Below are 25,520 nucleotides of genomic sequence, written 5' to 3' on the forward strand. Positions count from 1 at the left end.
GCAACCATACATTGATATTTCTCTCCCACTCTTTCTCCTTCCCTTCCCCTCTCTCGAGAAAATAAATAAATAAAATATTTATAAAAAAAACATGTGGTTTCCTCCCATGCACCCTCTACTGGGGACCTGGCCTGCAACCCAGGCATGCACCCTGACTGGGAATAGAACCAGCAACCTTTTGGTTTGCAGGCCCACACTCAATCCACTGAACTACGCCGGCCAGGGCTTTTTTCTTTTCTGTTGAACTTATTTATTGGGATGACACTGGTTAACAAAATTATATAGGTTTCAGGTGCACAACTCTACAACACATCATCTACACATTGTATTGTGTGTTCACCATAATAAGCTAGAAAGAAGAAAATGTTATTAAGAAAATCATAAGGGCCATGGTTGGTGTGGCTTGGTGGTTTGGGCATCCTCCTGTAAACGGGAGGGTTGCTGGTTTGATTCCCAGTCAGAGCACATGTCTGGGTTGCGGATTCGGTCCCCAGTCAGGGCGTATGTGAGAAGTGACCGATGGTTCTCTCTCACATCAATGTCTCTCCCTCCTGCCCCCTCTAAAAATAAATAAAATCTTTTTTTTAAAGAAACAAAATCTTAAGGCAAATTCAATTCCAGTATTTATAGAAAAAAAAAATCTGTGGGCCCATGCAGTAGAAACTCGTATTATTCAAGGGTCAACCATAGGTGAAATCTTTTCAGACTGGCTTCTTTCACTTCATAATACGCATGTGAGGTTTCTCTATGTCTCTGCATGGTTGGGTAGCTCATTTCTTTCATGTGCTGAAAAATGTTTTGTTGTCTGGATGGACTACAGTTTATTTATACATTCATCTCCTGAAGGACTATGGGTTGTTTGTTTTGGCAATTACGAAGAAAGCTGCAATGAACATTTCATGTGTGGACATAAGTTTTCAACTCACTTAGGTAAATACTAAGGAACATGACTGTTGGGTCATGTTGTGAAAGTATGTTTTGTATGAAACTGTCAAACTGGCAGCCAAGATGACTATACCACTCTCCATTTTCAGTTTCCCATTGTTCAAATCTTCAACTTCACGGCCTCTGTGACGGGACACTGCCTATGTCGTATTCATCTAGCAGTATGCTTTGTTTTAGTCCCCTGGTACAGCTGATTTTAAAATGGGGTGTATCCAGGGAAAAAGAGGTAAAATGAGGTTCAGCCATGCAATAAAATATTGCTGGTAAATAAAAAGAATGAGGTGCTAATATATGCTGCAACAGAGATGAATTCTGAAAACATCATGTTAAGTGAAAGAAGCCAGTCACACACAAAAAACCTACTTGTGCACATACAAAAAAAATTGAATAATGCACTGTAAATTGGTAAATTGAATGGTATATTAACTATAGCTCAATAAAACTGTTTTTTTAAGTAAGTTTTATAAGTGGGAGGAGTAGGAAGGCTAAAGAATCTAGTTGACAAGGAAGCTGGGGAACAAAACATAACAATCTTCCCACACTAAAGGAGGAGAATGATATGTGTGTAACTAGAATCTGATAGGAAACACACCTCTGCCTTCCAAAAAGCACAGAGACCAAAGGCCTGGGGACGAATCTCAGAGACCATTCACAATGGCTGCTCCCCTCAACATCCGGATTCTTTTGTAATATGCCCACTACAGTAACGGGGTTTTGCCCTTGACCACCAGTCAAGCAGAACCCAGAGCTTTTCCTATGCTTTGTGAATGGGCATTACTTCTGTCAGCTTCTTGCTTCTTTATTTGTAGTAAAAGATGGTGCCAAAAAATTTTTCAGTCTTTACTAGTTTAGAGCCAGTAACTCCCACCGCTTCAGTTAAAAAAATGATAATGTAAATTAAAAGTCTTTTAAAAGAATCTAGAAAATATTGAAGATTTACACTCCGAGGTCCTTACACATCAGCATAGCCATTTAGTGCACTATCCCATCTGTAGGAATGGCTGCGCCAAACCATAATCTACAAACGTGAACCCACGGATAGTAAGACCTCATGCCAATGTTTAACAAACTTTGTGCTCCAGCCTTTTATTAGGTGTGATGCAAATTTCTGTTGCTCTGTTTCATTTCCCCTTATAGATCGGACTCGAGTGGAGATGGAGACCTCAATCCCAGTGTTGAGTCCCCTGTACTCCAACCAGTTCACAAGTGTGCTTCCCTGCTCCAAGCTGCTAGTTTCTGCACCTTCAGTTTTGATGTCAGATATTTGGGGGAGAAAAATGAGCAAAAGTGAACTGAAAAAGACGAAATGAAACAATACACACTTGACTTCACTAAATCAATTACAGAAAAAAGGGACCCAGAGGAATGACTTCTCCTCCCATCCTGGATCCCCATGTGTGTGGAAGCTGAAGCGAACAGACTCCTAGGGGTGACGCAGGGAGCCACGCAGACCTCACAGAGATCTCCCAGCTGACCCAGTCGGTGAGGAAATGGGAGACGAAACACAGACTGAGCTCACTTGTGTACCCTTTCATGTCCTTGCTAGCATCTATTCGTTCTTCCTGAGTATCAGGCCCCAGGGCTCTACTTCACCACTGAAAGAAACACAGTAGAAGGAACACTGGTTCCCTGTGACGTTCCACGAACGCAACTCACTGTCACGCGTGTGGACCAGAGTCAGCAGAGATTATAGCTTCTGTTGAGATCAGAAAGAAACTGCATTGGCATGGCAGATCCTGACAGGCAGGACTTCCTCTCCAAAAGCCATTTAGAGAATTAAATAATTAAATGCAATTAATTTTGGATGAACTTCATCATTAAAAAACTCATAGGTAAATCATGACCTATTAACAATTACTTTTCAGCCCTGAATTTCCCCTGTTGCTCTGGGGAAATCATCTCTTTTCTGATTTTGGTTTCCCTTCTCTACATAGCCCTTTAGGGACAGGGCACACATTTTAGTTAAGATGAAATATGCAGCAACAGTACAGCCCAGACAGGAAATGCTGTGCAGTGAGGCAATGCTGTGTGCATTTGTAAGCTTCTTTGTTAGCAAAGCACTTGTGTGCCTATTATCCTATTTAAGCCTCACAAGAATTTAAGGTAAGTAGGAAAAAACATATTATTACCTTTGTATTATAAGTGAGAGTAAAATTTAAAGGCGGCCAATCCCAGGTCACACAGCTACTGAAAGACAGACATGTTCTCAAGACCGGGATTTTGTCTCCCAGACACTTTCTATTGCCACCAGGACACTTTCTTGGCTGTCCACAGAGATGGGCAGGAACTTCCGTTCTAAACAAAGGACTTAACCGTGGCCAACTGATTCACCCATCTCAGACATTTCATGATCTTTCTCTGTTTAACCTTCAAGGGCATGGGTGGAAGAGAAGCCAGTGCCACATCTTCAACCAGTGTGTAAGCTATAGGGTTTAATGGGAGTAAGTTCCTCTAGTCCATGGTCGAGCATCGGAATTGTTACTTAATGGTCTTTTTCCCCCTCACTTTTTTTATTGTTGTTTAAGTAGGGGTATCTCTATTTTCCCCTACAACTCCCTCCCACCCCAGCCAGCCCCACCTCCCACCCTCTGTTACTTAATGGTCTTTTTAAAAAAGATTTTATTTACTTATTTTTTTAGAGATGGGAAGGGAAGAAGAAAGAAAAGGAGAGGACATCAATATGTGGTTGCCTCTCACATGACCCCCGCTGTGGACCTGGCCTGCAACCCAGGCATATGCCCTGAATGGGAATCGAACCTGCCGCCCTATGGTTCAGAGACCGGCACTCAACCACTGAGCCACACCAGCCAGGGGACTTAATGGTCTTATCAAAGGGCTGAAATCCTATTAATTCTAGCCTGAAGAGGAGAACAAAAACATTCCTCTCTTCTTTAGCATTTTCAAAGCGGTAAGGGGTGAACACCGCTGATTTCCCAACAATAGAGGGTGACTGATAAGTGCCTTGTGAAAGCTGCTGACCCTCCATACTAGATGCACATATTAGGGCATTGCAGAGAGCTGGAGCCCAAGCCACCTCTGGTCTTGATGGGGCTTGCCAGGAGGCAGGTCCAAGTAGTCACCGGGTAAGGATGCTGGGTAGTCCCTGGATTGATTTCCCCCGACTGGTGCCTACATGTCAGGACCCACTTTTCTCCCTAAGGCTACTAGTTGTTCTGACATTTCTGGTTTTACCTTTATACTGTTATCCTTTTTATAGCACTGTAACTAGGAGGTGACCCTGAGTTATGAGTAGGTTAGCAAAGATTTCAGGGGTTCTTAGCCCTCCATTTCCTGGTTGTGGTTTCATTACACCTCGTAACACAGACCACATAAGCAGGAATGATTTAAACATAAATTGTATACAGACAGACTGATGGATGTGGATATAACAATGGGAAGATCTATGTAGGACAAGTTACTAAACAAAAACTAACTTGTTATGGGACTATTGTTAGTGCAAGTGACCTACCAGGTATATTTTAAAGAGCCAGAGACACCTTCCTGCCTCCAAATAGTTCTTCTATTAGCAAATTGTATTGCCTTAGAGTCTATTTAATCATTAGAATTCTTTGGGCTAAACAGTCTCCAATTAGAAATGCAAAATCAGCCCTGGCTGGTGCGGCTCAGTGGATTGAGTGCTGGCTTGCAAACCAAAGGATTCCCAGTTCAATTCCCAGTCAGGGCACATGCCTGGGTTGTGGGCTCGTGAGGGGTGCACGAGAGGCAACCACACACTGATGTTTCCCTCCCTCTCTCCCTCCTTTCCCCCCTGTCTGAATATAAATAAATAAAATTTTTTAAAAAACGCAAAATTACCCCAAGAAGGACAGCACAATAGGAGGCTGCCATCAATCTTTTAGTAAATATTAATACAACTGCTATTTCCTTTTTACGAGCTGGGAAGGAGTGAGAAAGACATGAGGGTGAGATGATTACTTTCTAGTGATGGTCCAGCCTGGGTGAGGACCTATAGAGGGAAATTTTAAAGGGGAGGCGAGAAGGGAAAAGAGGCATAGCGAGGGGAGCTCGAGGGAGTAGAGTCCCTATTTTACACTTTAGCTTGCAAAGTTTTTTCCCGTGTCTTCAAATAACAGAGTGATGTGCAAATAAGAACGACAGATACAAATCTTTAGAAAAGTAAGAATGTATAGGAAATGCTTTATAGCAATGGATTTTTGACAACTCTATGAACTAAAGAAACAGAAATAAATAGTTTGAAACAAGAGATGCCAAGACTTCTGTAGTTATGCATTAACTAGGTTACTCATTCCATCTCAACTCACTCCAGTTCACTGAACCCCAAGATTGGTTTAATCAACGTATAAATGTTCCAGTTTACACAAAGTTACCCTACAATAACAATCTGTAATCATTGACTCTACCCCAATGTGTTACTGACAAGACAGATTGGTTCTCCTGAAAAGCGTGCTTGAGACAGTAACAGACTTCAGAAACACGGTGGAATTTTCTTGAAGGGCAGAATGAACAAAGTAAAGCCCAGAAATGTGATCACAAGGAAGGAAAAGTTCCAGGTTTATGGCAAATTACATTAAAAGATGAAAGGAAAAAGAACACTAGATATTTTAAATGAAGGAGACTCTTTATAATTTTGTAATGATTAAAGTATTAAAACCATTCCAGTGACTTAATTAATTTAATTTTCCACATAAATGTTCAAACTCGTTAAAGCATGCTCAAGAATTAGTTGGTCTTATAATATTGAAAAACAAATCAAGAGGCTTGTGGCCTGAGAATATAATTTCATGTTTAAACCATTGTCACAATATCCCTCAACTGCTATGAAACCATCTCTATTACTGTACACCAGGTCCAGCAAAAGGAAAATTAAGTTACAATCTCTTTCTAAGAAATTATATTTCAGTTAAGTTGTTGGTTTACACTTTTTCAAGTCCATGAGTAAAAATAAATGCCAGTTCTATTTCAAAACTTAAAAAAGAGAAGAAAATCAGATGCTTCCCAGTCCTGTGTCCTTTCACACACACACTGAAGGACCCACACTAACACTTTCCTTTACTCTAAATGGGAACAGGGGAGTGAAATGAGGAGACAAAAGTATGAAAACAAAAGTGCAGAAATTAAAATAACAGCAAAATAAAATGCCAACACACGCGAGTATAATTATGTTGTTATCTTCAAAGAAAGGACCCTTTGCCAATGTCACCCTGTATCTCCTGAGTGAATGATTCCTGCAGCTGGTGGTTTTCAGAAAAGAAATGCAATATCTACTCCAATCTACTCAAAAAGGTCTAATATTTATAAAAGGTAAACTTTCTGCTATTTAAAAGAGAATACAATTCTTGATTTGGGGGAAAGAGGACTTAAGGATGATTTAGGAAGATGAGTAACTTCCAAAGAAGTTAAGCAAGCACTCAGGTGCTCATAACAAAACATAAATAAATATTTAAATCATGGCTTAGAATAGGTGTCAGCAGACTTTTTTCTGTAAAGAACCAAACAGTAAAGCCTCTTGGCTTTGAGGGCCATACAATTGTTGTAACTAGTCAACTTTGCTGTTGTAGTACAAAAGTTGTCATAGGCAATGTGTTAACAAATAAGTGTGAATGCTTCAATAAAACTTTATTTATAGGCACTGAAATTTGCATTTCATATAATTTCCACACATCACAAAAGATTTTTCTTCTTCACTGACACCAATTATTTAAAAATGTGAAAAAAACAAAAACAGACTTACGGCCAAGATGGAGGCATAGGTAGACACACTGTGCCTCCTTGCACAACCAAAATAAAAACAAAAATGTAGAAACAAAAAAACAACCAGTACTGACAGAAAATTGAACTGTATGGAAGTCCAACAACCAAGGAGTTAAGGAAGAAACATTCACCGAGACAGATAGGAGGGGCGGAGTCAGGCAGCCAAGGCAGAGAGGACTTGCGGCAAAGCAACGGCTGGCAGACCCTGGACACGGCTGGACCCAGTGAGGCAGCGCATTGTGGAGGGGTGCGGCGCACAAGGCAGCTGGCAGATCAGGGGGTCCCACATTCAAACGCAGATAAACCAAGCGGAACTGAGGAGTGGAACAGACTGAGCTACCCAGGGTCCCAGTGCAGGGAAATAAAGCCTCAAACTCCAGTTGAAAATACCTGTAAGGTTGAGGCACAGGGAGAGACTCTCAGCCTCACAGGAGAGTTGTGGAGAGACCCACAGGGTCCTAGAACGTACACAAGCCCACCCACCCGGAATCAGCACCGGAAGGGCCCAGTTTACTTGGGGGAAGTGGCAGATGAAACTGAAATCTGGCAGAGAGTAGAGCAAGCACCATAGTTCCCTCTCAGACCCCTGCCCCACATACAGCATTACAACCCAGTGACCTGGGTAGCCCTGCCCTCGTGAACACCTAAGGCTCTGCCCCTCATTATATAACAGGTCTGTCAAGACAAAAAAAAAAAAAAAAAAAAAAAAGCCCAAATGAAATAACAGATCAAAGCTCCAGAAAAAATACAACTAAGTGACGAAGAGATAGCCAACCTATCAGATGCACAGTTCAAAACACTGGTAATCAGGATGCTCACAGAATTGGTTGAATTTGGTCACAAATTAGATGAGAAAATGAAGGCTATGAAAAGTGAAATAAAGGAAAATATACGGTGAACCAACAGTGACGGGAAGGAAACTGGGACTTAAATCATGGGAGTGGACCAGAAGGAAGAAAGAAACAACCAAACAGAAAAAAAGGAAGAAACAAGAATTCAAAAAAATGAGGACAGGCTTAGGAACCTCCAGGACATCTTTAAACATTCCAACATCCAAATTATAGGGGTATCAGAAGGGGAAGAGGAACAGCAACAAGTGGAAAACTTATTTGAACAAATAATAAAGGAGAACTTCCCCAATCTGGCAAAGGAAATAGACTTCTAGGAAGTCCAGGAAGCTCAGAGAGTCCCAAAGAAGTTGGACCCAAGAAGGAACACACCAAGGCACATCATCATTACATTAGCCAAGATTAAATTGAAGGAGAGAATTCTAAAAGCAGCAAGAGCTAAGGGGACAGTCACCTACAAAGGAGTTCCCATCAGACTGTCAGCTGATTTCTCAAAAGAGACCTTACAGGCAAGAAGGGGCTGGAAAGAGGTATTCCAAGTCATGAAATCCAAAGACCTACATCCAAGATTGCTCTATCCAGCAAAACTTTCATTTAGAATGGAAGGGCAGATAAAGTGCTTCTCAGATAAGATCAAATTCAAGGAGTTCATCATCACCAAGCCTTATATGAAATGTTAAAGAGACTTATCTAAGAAAAAGAAGATAAAAAATATCTACAATAAAATGACAGGAAACTCACAATTATTAAATGACCACACCTAAAACAAAAACAGACTAAGCAAATAACTAGAACAGGAACAGAACCACAGAAATGGAGGGTTATCAACAGGGGAGTGGAGGAGAAAAGGGAAAAGGTACAGAGAATAAGTAGCACAGACGGTAGGTAGGAAATAGACAGGGGGAGTGTAAGAACAGTGTGGTAAATGTAGAAGCTAAAGAACCTGTAAGTATGACACATGGACACGAACTAAAAGGGGTAAAGGTGGGAGAAGGTGTGCAGGATGGAGGGGAGTGAAGGGGGGAATGGGACAACTGTAATAGAATAATCAATAAACTATATTAAAAAACAACAAAAACAAAAAAGGAAAATCATTTTTTGCTCACAGGCGGCCCCAAAACAGGAAGCAGCCTGGATCATATTTGTTGACGTTCTGCTGTTTCCCAATGTAAAAGCTCCATGATTTTTTTTTTACAGAAATTTCCTGCTGCTACGGTGGTCACCAATGTACATTCTGCCACTAAGAGTTCTATAATTGGTTTTTGCATCTCCAATCAACTAAAGGATAAGTTTGGTTAAAGCAACCCATTTGTTTGTTACAGTTGTGACTAAGGGCATGACTTTGCAATCAGGAAGATGCGGCTTATGGGTCAGGGAGGTGGTCAGAGGTGGAGGGGATAAATGGTGATGGGAGGAGACTTGACTTGGGGTGGTGAACACACAATACAATATACAGATGATGTATTATAGAACTGTACACCTGAAACCTGTATAATTTTATTAACCAATGTCACCCCAATAAATTCAATAAAAAAGAAAAAAGAGGAAAAGAGATCTGGCTCTCAGTCCCTGATCTACCACAGACCAGTACAGCGACCCTGGGGACTCATTCACTTCTCTGAACCTGACACCTTTCCTATAAAATCGTGGTAATGATAAAAGGAATAAGCTTGCAGGGCCATTTAAAGGATTATGTGGACTTACATATAAAGTGATTAACAGAGAGAGACCAACTATGATCTGCATCCTGGAGTCGGACAGGTGACCGCACACTGCACTCATCTGAAGGGCTGCTTCGGGCTGGCTTTTGCCTTAGGACAATACACGAATACGGTGCACTCACTCAAAAATAACAACAGGAAAATAAGAGCAACCAATACTTACCCCTTATCATGAGAGCTGCTGGTTCTGAACACTTCACATACATTATCTTTTAAATTTCATAACAACCCAATCAGGTGTAGTCATTATAAGGATCCCCATTTTACAGATAAAGAACAGAGAGATTATGTGACTTGTCTATAGTTATTAATGTGAGTCAAGCTCAAACTTAGGGTTTCGCAGTACATACGTCTCTCTGACAGAGAAAGGTAAAATGTATTACGAGATCAAAGCTGTATGTCAAATTCTTATTTACCCGCCCAGTGGCTGCCACACTAGATAATCCCAACCCTCTACTTTGGTATCTGGCAACCCTACTACAAGAGTTAGTATGACGGTATATATCTATGGTGACACTCAAATATTTGTAATTTAATACATATTATTTCATTTCAGCCTCTCCACAATTCTATGAAAATAACAGTTCCTGGGTGGATTATAACTATCTCCATTTCTAAATGTAAAAAAAAGATGACAGGATGACAGCCTCTCCTTTTTTCTCTGAATTGTCTATAATATCTACTTTTCTTCTCGACATTCTCACCAACATCCCTCCAATCAAAGCCCTCCCTTCCTGGTGCCATGGAATTACCACCACAGCCTCCTCGCCATCTCTCGGGCTCCAGGCTCTACTTCTTCATCCATCTTTCACACCCCTGCCGATCACTCCTACACACCTCTCACCACGCTGCTTCCACTCTTAAATATCTATGGATTCGCAAATGCCCATCACGCCAGGTCCAAACTCCTCTGCCCAGCCTTCAAGGCTCTCGGTGCCATGCCCTACCCTCTCTATCCAGCCTTACTTCCCCAAGGCACCCAACACAACCTGGTCCAGGGAGACAGGTCAAGTCTCAATTCTCCACTCGTGCCACAAGTGGCCCACTTTTGTTCTGTTCTTATGCTTCCTTTCCTTTATGGAGACATCTTTTCCCTTCATTCTCACATGTAAACCCTCATCCAATGTCCACCATCACCTCCTGTCTAGGTCCAGATTGCCTCAGCAACATCCTAACTTCCTGTGCCTAGTCTTGTCCCACTCTCATCCTTCACAAAGCAAACAAAGTCATCTTGTTAAAATGTAACTATGATTAATTTTTCCCTCCTAAAAATCCTTCAATGGCTCCATGTGAAGTCAACATAAAGCCAAATCCCTTAACACGGCACACGTGACTCTTTATGATCTTGGTTTCTTGAGTTATGCCAGCCAGGCCACAGAACCCAGACTGAGTTTGAAGATGGATGAGAATCATAATTTATTTTCTTTTTATTTTATTTACTGCCAAAGCAGCAAACCAGCGGGACAAAAGCTATGAAGAAGCTAAGGACTCAGGTGGGTGAGGGCAGTCTCCCACTGCCTCTCCTGGACCCCATGGAAATGTGCTGATATTCAGCATGTGGGGACCAGACTCAAAGCGCCCAGCAGGGAGGGCAAGACGATCTGACCTGAGGTCTAAGCTCCACCCACCGCAGGCAAGACAAAGGCTGCAGCTAATTGCCTGGTAAAACGAAAATTCAACAGCTGGGTAAAAATGGTGAAGAGACTACCAAAACAAACCAACCCCAAAATCAAACAGAAAACCCCCCATAGATAAAAATTCCAGAGTTTGGAGAACTATAACAGAATCCACAGTCCTCTAACACAATATTCATGATGCCCAGGACATAATCCAAAATCACTTAAAAAAAAAAAAGACCATTCTCAAGGAGAAAGATTATCGACAGAGACCAAGGCTGAAATGACAAAGACATTTTAATTACTAGACACAGATTTAAGGCAGCTATTATAAATATGTTCAATGAGGTAAAGGAAAATATGCTTTTTTCAATTATAGTTTACATTCAACATAATTTTGTATTAGTTTCAGGTGTACAGCATAACAGTTAGAAAATCATATACTTTACAAAGTGTTTCCCCTGATATTTCAAGTACCCACCTGGCACCACACATAGTTATTACAATATTATTGACTATATTCCCTATGCTGTACTTTACATCCCCACGACTATTTTGTAACTGCCAATTAGTTACTCTTAATCCCTTTACCTTTTCCATTCAGCCCAAAGTCCCCTCTCCTCTGGCAACCATCAGTCTGTTCTCTGTATCACAAATCTGTTTCTAGTTTATTTGTTCATGTATTTTATTGTTTAGATTCCATATACAGGGAAATCACATGGATAATGAAAATATACTTTTAAAGAATAAAAAACTAGGAAATCTCAACAAAGAAGCAGCAAATGTAAAAAGAACCAAATGGGGAAAAATAATCAAATTTGAAATTCTAGAAATGAAAAATACAATATGTAAGATAAAAATTTCACTGGATGAGCCAAATAGCAGAATTGAAGATGAGAGAGAAAAGAGTCCATGAAGACAGAGCAACCGAAACTGTTCAATCTGAAGAAGAGAGAGAAAAAGATTGAAAAAAGAAAAGAAAGAAAAAAAGAACAGAGCCTGGGGACAATAAGAAAAATTCTAACCTACATATAGATAACTGAAGTCCTAGAATGAAGACTAGGAAATTAAACGAAGAGGTATAGTTTATAAGCCAAGAGCGGAGATTAAAAATCATAAAATATACTTGATCAATACAAAAGACAGAAAGAAAAGGGAACAAAGAACAGATGAGACAAATAGCAAGATGGTAGATTTAAACTCAAGCATATTAAAATTACATTAAATATAGACGATCTAAACTATTTAAAAGATGAGGGTTAAAAGACAGAAAGTGAATTTAGGACAGACTGGATTTAAAAAATGCAAGAACAACAATATAGTGTCTACAAAAATCCACTTCAGATACAAAAACATTAATTCATTAAGATATAAAAAATAAAAACAGATATACCATGAAAACACGAATTTTAAGAAAGTGGCATGGCTATATTAACATCACAAAAACTAGACTTTGGAAAAAGGAACAAAAAACAAGGATACGAAGGGTCGATTGACCAAGCAGACAAACCCTCTGACGGTGCATGCACACACAGGAACAGATGCTCGAGATGCAGGGACCGAGTGGAGCTAACTGACACTTACAGGCCACACCTCCACGTGCACACGAACATTCACCCAGAGAGACTGTCTCCTGGGCCATAAAATAAGTCTCAGTACATTTAAAATGACTGAAATGATGTATATTATGTTCTCTGACCACAAAGAAATTAGAAAGCAATCATGGAAAGTTACCTGGAAAGTCTACAAATATTTGAAATGTAAACAACGAACACCACATTTCTAAGTAATCCATGGTAGAAAAGAGATCATAAGCAAGACTAGATAACATTTGGAAATGAATGAAAATGAAAATACATAAAAAGTTGGGGAATACAGCTAAAATAGTTCTTATAGATTAATTTAGGTTTTAATGTTTATTTTAGAAAAGAAGAAAGGTCCAAAATCAGTGAACTAAGCTTCCACCTTAAGCAACTAGAAAAGTAAGCAAATTCAACCCAGTTGCCAGAAAGAAGGTGTTGTAGGGAGCCTCTAAAATGGTACCCTGCGACCCCATCTCCTGGTATCCATGCCTTGTGGAATTCCCTCCTCCTGAATTGGGGCTGAATCTAGTAACTGGCTTGCAACAAAGAGAAGAGGACAAAAGTGGTTGTCAATTCCAAGATCAGGTTACAGAAGAACCAATATTCCACCTTGCTCGCCCTCCCTTTGCTCTCTTGCTCGCTCGCTCTGGCGGAATCCAGGTGCCACGCTGTGCCCTATGGAGAGGCCCACGTGGCAGAGAACTGAGAGAGGCTGCTGGTCAGCAATCAGCATAGTGCTGAGGCCTTATGTCTGACAGCCCACAAACCAATGAGTCCTGCCAGCTATGGGAGTGAGTCTGACATGGCTCTGTATTCAGCTGATTCTTCGGATGCAACCACGGGCCAGCAACACCTTGACTGCAGCCTTCTGAGAGGCCTCAGGGTAGAGGCACCCAGTTAAGCCAGGTGGACCCCTGGCTTACAGAAACTGTGAGGTCAGTGCCTGTTGTTTTAATTTGGTAAGTTTTGAGGTAATTTGTCTTGCAGTAACAGATAACATAGAAAACAATATTAAATATAGGAGGGAAAAATCAATGAAAGAGAAAACCAAGAGACAATTAATTAAACTAAAGGCTGGTCCTTTGCAAAGTATGTTAACACAACCGGTAAACCTCTAGCTAGACGGACCGGGACATGAGCAGCACTGTGTGTGTGGAAAAGAGAAGAGGACCTGGGCCGGAGCCTCAGCGGACTCCCATCTTTGGAGGTCTGGCAGTGCGGGAGGAGCAGCAAAAAGGACCGAAGAACAGCCACGAGGAAAGAAGAGAATCAGGCAAGTCTACAGCCAGGGAGGCCGGAGAGGAAGGTGTTTCAAATGGAGGCAGTGGTCAAACATCCCGCGCTACTGGGGGGGGTTAGGTAATATGAGGACAAAGGGTTGATCGCTGGCTTTTTCAATATTTTGGCTGATAAGGGAATGTTAGGGATGCAAGTCCCAGTGGGGTGACAGAGGAAGAAAATGAGAAGGGAGTGCAGCCCCGAAAGTCCAGAAAACTTTTTAAAAAGAGTTTTACTCTGGAGAAAACCAGAGAAATAGAGGCTATATTTGGCTACATAAGCAAAGAGCAGAGAAATGGGGATAAGAGAAATGTTTTGTTTATTTGTTTAAATATATATATTAAGTAATGTTTACATAAAGATGGGAACAATTCAGTAGAAAAAAGAAACCAATGTTGCAGGTGACCCAATTCAGAAATAGTTTTACTTCAGGGGCTCTCATCCTTGGGAAATTACTAGAAATTAGTCCTAGTCACCAGTGAGCAGCGGCTGGTGGGGGTGTGTCTTTATCTATCTTCCAAGACAGAAGCTTGTTCCCAGTGGTAACTCTAGCTTTCATTCTTGTGTGTGAGGGGTAGTACAAATCTAGTCCCTGGACATAAGCAAGAGGCCTGGTTTGGATTTAGTTCCTATTTTCCCGAGGTAGTTGAAGTTCTACCCTTAGCTGACCAGCATCCCTACTGACCCGAGGCTTCGGTGACTGCAGTTACTACCTAGAGCTTGAGGTAATAAAAAGTAATATTATTATTACATACCTGCTTATTGTAAACCTGGCACTTTACATTTAATAACTCCTGCAAGCCTCACAAGAGCTCTATAAAGTAGGAACTATTATTAAGATCATTTTACAGATGCAGAAACCGCGGCACAGAGATGTGAAGGTGTATGGGAATGTTCATAGCAGCCATGTTCACATGAACAGCTCAAAACTGGAAACAACCTGAGTACTCATCAACCGGCAAATGGATGAAAAAGCTGTGGTATATTCATATAAAATAATACCACTTAGCAATAAAAAATACTGAAAAGCTAATACACTCAACGACATGGATGAATCTCAGAAACATTATGCTGAGCAAAAGCTGTCAAATGCAGAAGGGTATATGTACACTGAATGGTCCCATGTGCATAAAACACTAGAAAAGACGAATCCGATCTATAGTCGCAGAAAGCGTATCAGTGGTTGCCTGGGGTAGGACGTGAATGGGAGGTCGAATGGGAGCCCAAAGGAACTTCTGGAGGTGATGAAATTGTTCTATATTTTTATTATAGTGATGGTTACATGGATTTATATCAAATCTCACTGAAATGTACACTTAAAATGGGAACAGTTTATTTAATGCAGATTATACCCTGTTAAAGTGATTTCAAAGAAAGCATATAACAGTATGTAATAGTAGTAAGAGTAATAGTAAAAGTACATTAAGATTCTGGGTTTTTTGGTTTTTGTTTTTTAGCCTGGTGTGGCTCAGAGGATTGAGCGCTGGCCTGTGAACTGAAAGGTTGCAGGTTCGTTCCCTGCAGGTTTGTGCCCAGCTGGCACATCGGGGCACGTGCCTGAGTTGCCAGCTGGGTCCCCAGTTGGGGGTGTGTGAGAGGCAACCAATTGATGTATCTTTCACACATTGATGTTTCTCTCCCTCTCTTTCTCCCTCCCTTCCCCTCTCTCTGAAAGTAAATAAATAGAAACTTAATTTCAAAAAATTCTGCTTTTGTAAAAGAGGGAAAAAAACCCATGCAAGAAGCTCATATATTGTTGCATATATCCATATGAGTACAGGGAAAGGTATAAAAGAATAATACAAAACTATTATCACTATTTACCTTGGGAGATGACAACAGTAAATGTAACTAATATTTGGGAGAGACCCAATTTCTCTTTATATTCCTCTGTATTGCTAGGCTTGTGGTGAGCATGCACCACTTTTGGTAGTGTGGTAATTAGTATGCAGATATGGCTGCCAACACCCCATCCCTGAACATAATGCTATTTCTTGCTCCGAGAATTAGAGGCTACTTCCCTTTCCCGTGTATCTGTGCTGGTTTTATGACTTACACTGACAGCAGAATACGGCAGAAGTCATAGTAAGCCAGTTCCAGGTTTAGCTCTTAACAGGCCTGGCCACTTCTGCTTTTGTTTTCTGAAAAACCATTCCCCATGCTGAAAAGAAGTTTAATCCAACAACCAAATGATGAGTGTCCACATGCAGGGACAGAGAGAAGCTGTGTAGGGGAGAGCAATGAGGCCCCTGGGTGAAGACCCCAGGCAAATGCAGTCCCCTGGGTGAGCCCAGCCTGCGCCACACACGGCATAAGCACCAGCACGTGAGCCCAGACGAGGCAACACAGAGAGGAGCTGTCCCTGCCCCAAGCCTTACCCACGTTACAGAATTCTGAACAGACTGATGTGGTTAGGCCATTAAGTTCTGGGGTTGTTTATTACACAGAAGAGAACCAAAAGACATATTGTGAAAGAAAAAGCCCATAAAGTAGAACTTTTAAATTAGTAAATTAAAAGTTAAAATATTTCTGGAAATTACTTAATTAGAAGGCCTTGAGGTAATTGGTTATTATGCTGCACCTTTAAACAAATTTTGAGTAAGATACTTCTAAAGATGATTTATTTTGTCATTCCTTCACTGCTCTTGTAAAGTACTTGATAGCAAAATATAGCAATGTTGTATTTCTTAAGTCAAGATGTTTTTCCCCACTGCAATCAAGACAAACAACAAAAAAAGGGACTTTCTTTGAAAAACATAATTTTCAAAAGATACTTTTCTCTATTTGGCAACAGACACAGCAGGGATTTAAAAAGCACAATCTCACCCACAATTTTAGAAAGTAATCTGTCAGTATATAAGCAATTTAAAATGTAAACATCTTTGACCCAGTGATTCCACTTTGGCAAATATCAAATTTGTATTCATACATAGAAATAAAACATGCATGTATGTAATATATTTCTAGTAGCACACATACATGAGAATTTATGTTGCAATACTGCATGTTGCAGGGGAAAAATAGAGGTCACTCACAGAGGAATGGCTGAAACAAATGGTGTAAGTTGTGGTATATTCATACTACAAAATATTATGTAGCTGTATTTTTTTAATTTTAATTATTGATTTTAGAGAAAAAGAAAAAAGGAAAACTTCAACTTGTTGTTCCACTTATTTATGCATTCATTGGTTGATTCTTACATGCGCCCTGACAAGGGATCAAAACCACATCCTGGCATATTGGAACAATCTTTAACCAAAGGAGCTATCCAGCCAGGGCTATGTAGTTGTTTTAAAGATCCTCTTTCATTAAAAAAAAAAAAACAAAACACCAACTAATTAATTTATTTATAGGGTGGGAGGGAAGGAAAGGAGAAAGGGAGAGAAACATAGAGGTGAGAGAAACATCCATCGGTTGCCTATTGTAGGCGCCCCATATGGGGACTGAACCTGCAACCTAGGCATGTGCCCTGAGCAGGAATTGAACTGGTGACCTTTTGCTTTTTAGGAAAACACCCAACCAGTTGAGCCACACCAGTCAGGGTTTCTTCTCTCATCTTAATTCTCACATCAAGCCAATTGGTACTCACAGTAGCCTGCTAGACAAATCCAATTATTCTATTTTCCTTTGTTTTCTACAACTGGCTAGAAAAAGGTGGTTGTCAGCAGGTGATATGGAGAAGAGTTGACAAAGCACATTAAGTAACAGTTTTTTGCACATTTTAAGAGTTAGAAATATACCCTAAACCCAGGACCCACTTTTTTCCTGGAAAATAGAGTAAATTGAGAAAAGGTACCTGCTAACCTAATAGAAGTATAAGTCACTTTGCCCCAGCATCCTGGGTGTCATTCTACATACCCTGGCACACTCCAGCAGAGACCTGAGATTCAGTTCTCTCCCTTCATTCTTCATTCCAAAAATTAATTCCTGATCTTTCCTATAGATTTCACTGAAGCCAAACTCTTTACATGAATATCTTCAACATGAATATGGCTTTCTATTTTTGCTCTTATTTTTAGAAACTTCTGCTCAAGAATAAACTGAAACTTGGGGACATAGAGCCAAGATGCAGGTGTAGGTGGGAACACTGTGCCTCCTCACACAACCAAGTTTAAAGACAACAAAGTTTTAGTAATTAAAACGCAACCAAAACACAGAAAATTGAACTGTACCAAAGTCAGACAACAACGAACCACTCAGTCAGACCAGTAAGAGGGTGGAACCAGCGGCTGGCAGACCAGGGTTGGGCATGAAAAGGTGGCTGACCAACCCAGGGTGCAGGCAGCAGTTGGCAAATCCCAGGTGTGGGGTGGCAATGGGCGGACCCAGTGAGGATGCAAGGTGGCTGGCTGACTACGGTCACATGTTCCCACGCAAATAAAAAAGGCAGAGGAGCGAGCACTGAGACAGCGCAAACCAGGGCCCCAGCACCGGGAAATAAAGCCTAAAAGCATCGATTGGAAAAACTCTCAGGGTCAAGCTTCCGGGAGAAGCTCCCAGGCTCACAGAGAGTTCACTGGAGAGACCTACAGGGTCTTGGAGGGTGCACAGGCCCACACACCCAAGAACCAGTACCAGAAGGGCCCAATTTGCTTGCGGAAAGCAGCAGAGGGGATGGAAGTCTGAGAAAGAGCAGAAAAAATGCCATTGCCCCTCTCTGACCCTGCCCCCACATACGACGTCACAACCCAGCAATTGGGTGGCCCTGCCCTGCTGAACACCTAAGGCTCCGCCCCTCGTTCGTAACAGGCGTGAACAGACCAAAACATTATGGCTCAAGAACAGCTCAAAGCCCCAGAGCCAATACTTCTAAGTGACCAAGAGATAGTCAACCTATCTGATGCACAGTTCAAAACACTGGTGATCAGGATGCTCACAGAACTGGTTGATTTTAGTCACAAATTAGAGGAACAAATGAAGGGTAAACTAATTGAAATGAATAGAAATGCACAGGAAACCAATAGTGATGGGAAGGAAACTGGGACTCAAATCAAGGGAGCAGACCAGAAGGAAGAAAAAAAAACACAAACAGAAAAGAATGAAGAAATAAGAATTCAAAAAAATGAGGACAGGCTTAGGAACCTCCAGGACATCTTTAAACGCTCCAACATCTGAATTATAGGGGTACCAGAAGGGGAAGGGGAACAGTCACAAAGGGAAACCTTATTTGAACAAATAATAAAGGAGAACTTCCCCAATCTGGCAAAGGAAACAGACTTCCAGGAAATCTAGGAAACTCAGAGAGTCCCAAAGAAGTTGGACCCAAGAAGGAACACACCAAGGCACATCATAATTACATTAGCCAAGATTCAAATGAAGGAGAGCATCCTAGAAGCAGCAAGAGCTAAGGGGACAGTCACCTACAAAGGAGTTCCCATCAGACTGTCAGAGGATTTCTCAAAAGAGACCTTACAGGCAAGAAGGGGCTGGAAAGAAGTATTCCAAGTCATGAAATCCAAAGACCTACAACCAAGATTGCTCTATCCAGCAAAACTTTCATTTAGAATGGAAGGGCAGACAAAGTGCTTCTCAGATAAGGTTAAGTTCAAGGAGTTCATCATCACCAAGCCCTTATTATAAGAAATGTTAAAGGGACTTATCTAAGAAAAAGAAGATAAAAAAGATGAACAGTAAAAGGACAGCAAACTCACAGTTAGTAACAACCACACCTAAAACAAAAACAAAGAGGACAGGTAGATCAGAAGCAGAACCATAGAAATGAAGATCACATGGAGGGTTAGCAACAGGGGAGTGGGAGGAAGAGAAGGGGGGGAGAAGGTACAGAGAATAAGTAGCATAGACAGTAGGTAGAAAGTAGGGGGAAGGGCAAGAATAGTAGGGGAAATATAGAAATCTAAAGAACTTGAAACTTGTGGTCATAAACTAAAGGGGGGTGGATTATGGGAGAGGGGGTGTGCAGAGTGGAGGGGAATGAAGGGGGGGAATAGGACAACTGTAATGGCATAATCAATAAAATATATTTAAAAAATAAAAAATAAAATTAAAAAATAAACTAAAACTTGTTTGAGCTTGCTGATTAGAAGACTACATTCTGCCTTTAGAAATAATTCAGTGCTATTCTTTGTGTATTATGATGACACTACCAGATTCGAGTTGCTCTCCCAGAGCAACAGCGAGTGCACTGAGTCACGCACCCGCCCTTCCACTCATCAATCCTTCCCTTCACCCCCACTCCTTCCTGCCATCGGTCCACCCACTACGGTCTCTGACAGGTTCCTCCATTCATTCTGGCAGCAAAGGTATACATTTGCGAGATAGCTGATCAGGGTTAGAAATCAGGTCTGAAGCCATGGAATAAATTTTCTTTATGAAACATTCACAGTCTCACTCACTGCTGACATGAGTGCACATTTCTGGAGAGCAGCTTAGCACTAAATTGTAAAGAGCCTTAAAAGTGTGCATATATTTTGACCTAGTAATCTCCCTAGTAGGAACCAATCCTAAAGAAAGAAGCAAAGACTCACTAAAAGGATTTATGTAAAAGAATAAACAATAGGCCCTGGCTGGTGTGGCTCAATAAACTGAGTGCCAGCCTGTGAATCAAAGAGTCGCTGGTTCAATTTCTAGTCAGGGCACATGCCTGGGTTGCAGCCAGGTCCCCAGTGAGGGGTGTGCAAGAGGCAACCACACACTGATGTTTCTCTCCCTCTCTTTCTCCCTCCCTTCCCCTAAAAATAAATAAAATCTTTTAAAAAAGGATAAACAGCAGCACACTTCTCATAATCCTGAAAAGTTCCTCATACAGAAAGGAACTAGAAACAACCTGATTAAACAATAATAGCTTTCCAGAAGATAATTAAATAGTATGATAATAAATTCAAATTAAACCAATAAATCCTATTTTTCAAGGAGTGTTTAATGATGTGGAAAAGTGCTTGTAAATATTGTTAAATTTAAAAATGTAGTATATATACAGTATAATTATAATCCTCAGGAAAAAGGAAACTAGAGGAAAATATCAACTTATAGACAAAGAGTGGTTACTTGTGAATGGTAAGACTATGTAATTCCTCTGTTTTACTTTATAATATTTTCCAAATTGTCCAAAATTACCATGTATTAGTATTACTGATACAATTAGGAGAAGCAAGGTCTATAAACAGATTTTAAACTTACATCTCTAAAAAAAAAACTGATAAGAAGAAGGAAAAAAAAAGAGAAAGAAAAAGCTATTCAGCCTGGCCTTCAACCTTCAATTCTGACCAGGTTAGTATTTCAAACTTATATTAATATAAACATTTGTTGAATTGAACTATCCCAATGCTAACCTAGGCAGACTTGGCAAGAAGCATTTCATTTGATCCTCTGAATTTTGCTGAAAAATTCTCCCCTGACATATGTGAACTCTGCTTTGGCTGGGTGGCTCCGTTGGCTGGGTGGCTCCGTTGGCTGGAGCATCGTCCCGCGCACCAGAAGGTAGTGAGTGGGTTTGACCCCTGGTCAGGGCATATACCTGAGCTGCGGGTTCTATCCCTGGCCAGGGTGTGCACAGGAGATAACTGATTGACGTTTCTCTCTCACATTGATATTTTTCTCTCTCTCTCTTTCTCCCCCACTTTCCTCTCTCTCTAAAATCAATAAACATATCTTCAGGTAACAATTTAAAGTATATACATATATATGAATTCTAATCCCTGACTGCTGTTTATTGCCGCTGATGTCTACGAATGCCCAACACCCCCCTCCCCCGTACTGGTGCCCAGTTATCACACGTGCAGCCTCCCTTTTCACCTTAATTAGGCCTATGCGTGAGAGGAGAATATCTGAAAACTATCATACAAAAGCTATTTTTCAGAAGCTGCCTGGCTGTGCTGATACTAAGGAGGGACTGAGGTAGCCCCGTAACACACTGCCACATTCAACTATAGGGTCTTGGAAGAAAAAGGACAGACGAGACCACTTCCTCTGCACTCCCGCAATACACTCCACAGGCCTGACACCCTCTGAGATGACTTGAGTGTGAGTTGACTTCTCCTACTACACTGCAAAGTCCCTGCAGGAAGAGACTGCAGCTTTTCTCGGGCTCCTGTCTCCCCGGCACATACAGTAACTATACAAGAAATGTTTCTGAACTGAACTACATTGATGTCACCACCCCCCAAGATTTAAAAAGAAAAAAATATATTCAAGATTTTTAAAACTTTGAGCACTAGGGAAGAACTACCAAATTACCCAGGAATTTATATGATCTGGAACTTGACAAAAGCAGGAAATTGAATCAGAATTCAGAGAATGTTTGGGTATTACAATGGGCAGAGGTGGAAAGTGTTTTTTCCATCAAGGATTTCTGGCCCAAGTTCAGGATTCAAACGACAGCCACATACAAATTTAAAAAGCAATTTCATTTATTTTTCTCTCTTTTTCCTTAGAATGAGAAAGAAATATTAGCAAAAAGGATATAAAATATTCCCTAAATATAAGGGATACTTTAAAATATACTTTATATTGTGGTACAGTAAATGTAAAAGGAAGGCCAAAAAAAAGGGTAGCAGGGACACATATTCACTTTGAGGGTGGCCACTGGCTCTAATATGGGAGGGCATACTCCCATATTTAGCAGAAATCAGAAATAACTATCCACTGAAAAATTATGCTCATAAGATTGGTATAAAACAGATCATGTTAGCCACATGTAGAAGCTTCCACATGCAAAAGCACCTGTAAATCTATTACAGAAAGGAACGAGTAGCTTTTCGAACTCTGTCCAGTGAGATGGCAGTCTACGGTGTACGTGGTTGAGCACTGTACAACTCCGGGCGTGCCATTCGTACAGTGGCGCCTCTTGGAGTTTTTACAGCAGTGAACAACCTGAATAACTGTATGTGGCATTCCTGGATTTACTAACACATTTGAGTTACAGCAGAACCGGAAAGGCCCCCTGAGCTCTAGAACAGGAGCTTTCCAGAGGAGCCGGATTGACATTCGGCGCCAGATCACTCTTTGCTGTAGGGAGCCGTCTTGTGCATTGTGAATGTTCAAGAGCACCTCTGCCCTCACCATGGCAGCATACCAAGCCTCCAGGTGTAGAGGCTTTGGTTCCAAAGCCATGCTGCTCCACCACCCTGTTTCAGGTGGATGGAACAAGAAAACTCACCTAATGCCCTGACAATCCGCATCAGGACTTCCCCGACTTTCATTCTGGTCTCCGGAGTGTGCTTGTCCTTACTGCCGTCATACTGAGCCAACAGGCCAAGCAAGATTTTCTCAGGGTACGCATCTGCGAGCAGGGCAACCCCTGGGTTGAAAATAAGAAGAGAAGTCATTACTATTTAGGACTGAAAGGCAAATAAACCCAGACAGCCTGTGGTGGGATGACCTCAGAGACATTTAAACCCACCTCTGTTATTCTCAGCAAGGGCCGCCCTTTATCTGAAGTGACAGCATAGTGAGTGGAAAGAACACGGGTCTGGGAGTCCAGACCCTCGATTCGTCTAGTCTCAGGCCTCTGTGATCTCCAAGGTCACTTCCAGCACTGACATTATGATCTATGAATTACAGACTCTTGAAGCAGAGGCTAGATGATTACAACCATGGTAGGGATTCACCCAACAGCAGCAGACAACCAGATTAGATGCCTCCTAGAAATCCTGATTCTGAGGCTTTAGGGTTCTGTATCTACTGCTGTCCCTGCCAACACAAATGCCAGAGGCACAGCAGTGATCCCTGTCTCTGCTGCAGTTCTCCGTTCCAGTATGAGTTCTCTCTGTAAAACTGTCCGCAATAGCAACTTCCACAAGGAAATCTCTTCAGAGCATCTGGGCATGATCAGCAGTGGATAGAGGCTCATGGCTGAGTCCCCTGATCAGAAATAGAAAAGATCCCTTGTGAGTCCCCCTTCCTAGGGCTTACTGATCCCTTCACCCATCATGCCCGCACCTCCCAAATGTGTCATCGGCAACAGTGTTCCCATTATCTGTGCCCAGCTCCATAGCAAGCAAACTTTAGAGGGGTGGAGGGAGGAGAGAATGACCTAAAACAGGACCAGAAATAAAGCCCCTGGTCTTAAAGCATATAAATACAATTCTATCACTGAGGTTGGGTAGGTGGGCAAAGTTACATACTTCTTAAGAATAGTGAGAAAAAAAAGAAAAAGCAAACAAAAGAAATACAAATTTCAAAATATATCCAAGATGAGAACGCTTCTCACCACCTCCATCTCAAATAATGGTTCATCATCTCTGGTCTGGTTTTTTTTCAGTGATCTCCTAATTGGTCTCTCTGCTTCTACCCTATTCCCTAATTGCAGCTGGAACTTTCTGATTAAAACATAAATCAGGTCCCATCATTTTTCTGTCCAAATCCTTCAGTGGTTTCCCTTCTGCCCTGAATGTGAGCAGCACCCACTGCCCACCTGCCTTTGCTTTCTCTCTGACCTCATCTTTTGCCACACTCTCCTCTGCTCCCTGTCGTCCAGCAACTCTGGCCTCCTCGCTGTTCGCAGAGCAGACTGACCACCTTGCTTCCTCCTCTGCCCAGGCTGCTCCTTGTCCAGGGAGCCTCACTGCTTGCTCTCCAAACCCCATCACGTCTCTGTTCAAATACCACATCTGTCATATATAAAATGGCAGCCCCCTTCTCTTACCACTCTCTGTCCTGTTCACCCTGCTTCATTTTTCCTCTCAGCACTTAGTATTACCTGACACGTTATATATTTGCTTATTTATCGACTGCTCTCCTCCTTAGTACGTGAACTCTACAAAGTGAGGGATTTTGTTTTATTCCCTGCTACAGCTTTCATGCCTAGAAGAGTTCCAGCACACAGCAGGTGCTCAATAACTACTTGTCAAATGAATGAATGAACAACAACAACAACAAAAGAGTTCAAAGATACAGTCTTGATATAAATTTCAGGAATTAAAAAAGAGAAGATGGGGAACGAGTAATACAAATGTTTGAGAAATCTGTAATTATTATTTTTTTTACCTGAGTTAAGCATTCTCCTGTTTAAACTTGACAATCTTGCAGGCAAAGTCTACACACAATTTCCTGTGTTATAGGTTGTGATTCCATCTGTTATAAATTAGATATACAAAAGGCGGAGCACTTGCTGAGGGCTGTGCTTGTCTGCCCATCCTTTCCTGCTCTCCCCACTCCTACCTTTTCATTGCTTCAGGAAAAGCCTGGGAAGTCTCTGCAGGTGGTCCTAAGTCACAGCTCCCTTTATGTAGCCTCCAATTTTATACAAACAGAAGCTCTGCTCTTAAGGGAGTTTCGGGCTGTGGCAGAACCTGAATTGGATAACTTCCCTGATGGCAAAATGTGACCCTGCATTGGTAGTCAGCTCTATTTTGTAAAACAATGGACAACTTCTTGGAGGTCCAAGGTGGAATTAGAAACATCCTACCACAGGAAAAAGGTCTGTGGCTTAAGAAAAGGATAAATGTCTTGTTTACTAAGGGAGAGAAAGGAAACAGCTTCCAAGTTCTGAAAGGGCCCCAAAGGAAAAACAAATGGTGCTTGGTAACTGCCATTCCGGTAGATGTTGGATACTGATATGTCACAAGGCCTCATGCATATTACAGAGCTGTTGCTATCATAACTACTTTTCCATTAGAAGTTCCCGGCTAAAAAACCTGATAGATCTGCTTCCTTTTGGGGAATAAAAGGTTGTGACTTTATAATGGAAGTCAGTGGAAAAATGGGATTGGCTCTATAAAACTTTGATCTATATCTAGCTTTTCTAAAGCACATCTATTATTAAAATCCCTCCTACTGTCATTTATGCCTATTTTCTCTCGTTAATCTTTGGCAGAGAACAGTATGAGCACATTATGC

At 41.3% G+C, this 25,520-nt stretch overlaps 1 protein-coding gene across 1 annotated transcript in view; it reads right to left on the bottom strand.

The window, feature by feature from the left end:
- Positions 1-25,520, bottom strand: part of TANGO6 (transport and golgi organization 6 homolog) — a 158,056-nt gene that overhangs the window by 45,140 nt on the left and 87,396 nt on the right. Inside the window, exon 15 of the mRNA XM_037162706.2 lies at positions 22,840-22,980. Within this exon, the coding sequence (XP_037018601.2) occupies positions 22,840-22,980 (141 nt within the window). The remainder of the gene's footprint in view (positions 1-22,839; positions 22,981-25,520) is intronic.

The sequence above is a fragment of the Artibeus jamaicensis genome, unplaced genomic scaffold, assembly GCF_021234435.1.
Source record: "Artibeus jamaicensis isolate MK-2021 breed Jamaican fruit bat unplaced genomic scaffold, CSHL_Jam_final contig_464, whole genome shotgun sequence".
Classification (NCBI taxonomy): Eukaryota; Metazoa; Chordata; class Mammalia; order Chiroptera; family Phyllostomidae; genus Artibeus; species Artibeus jamaicensis.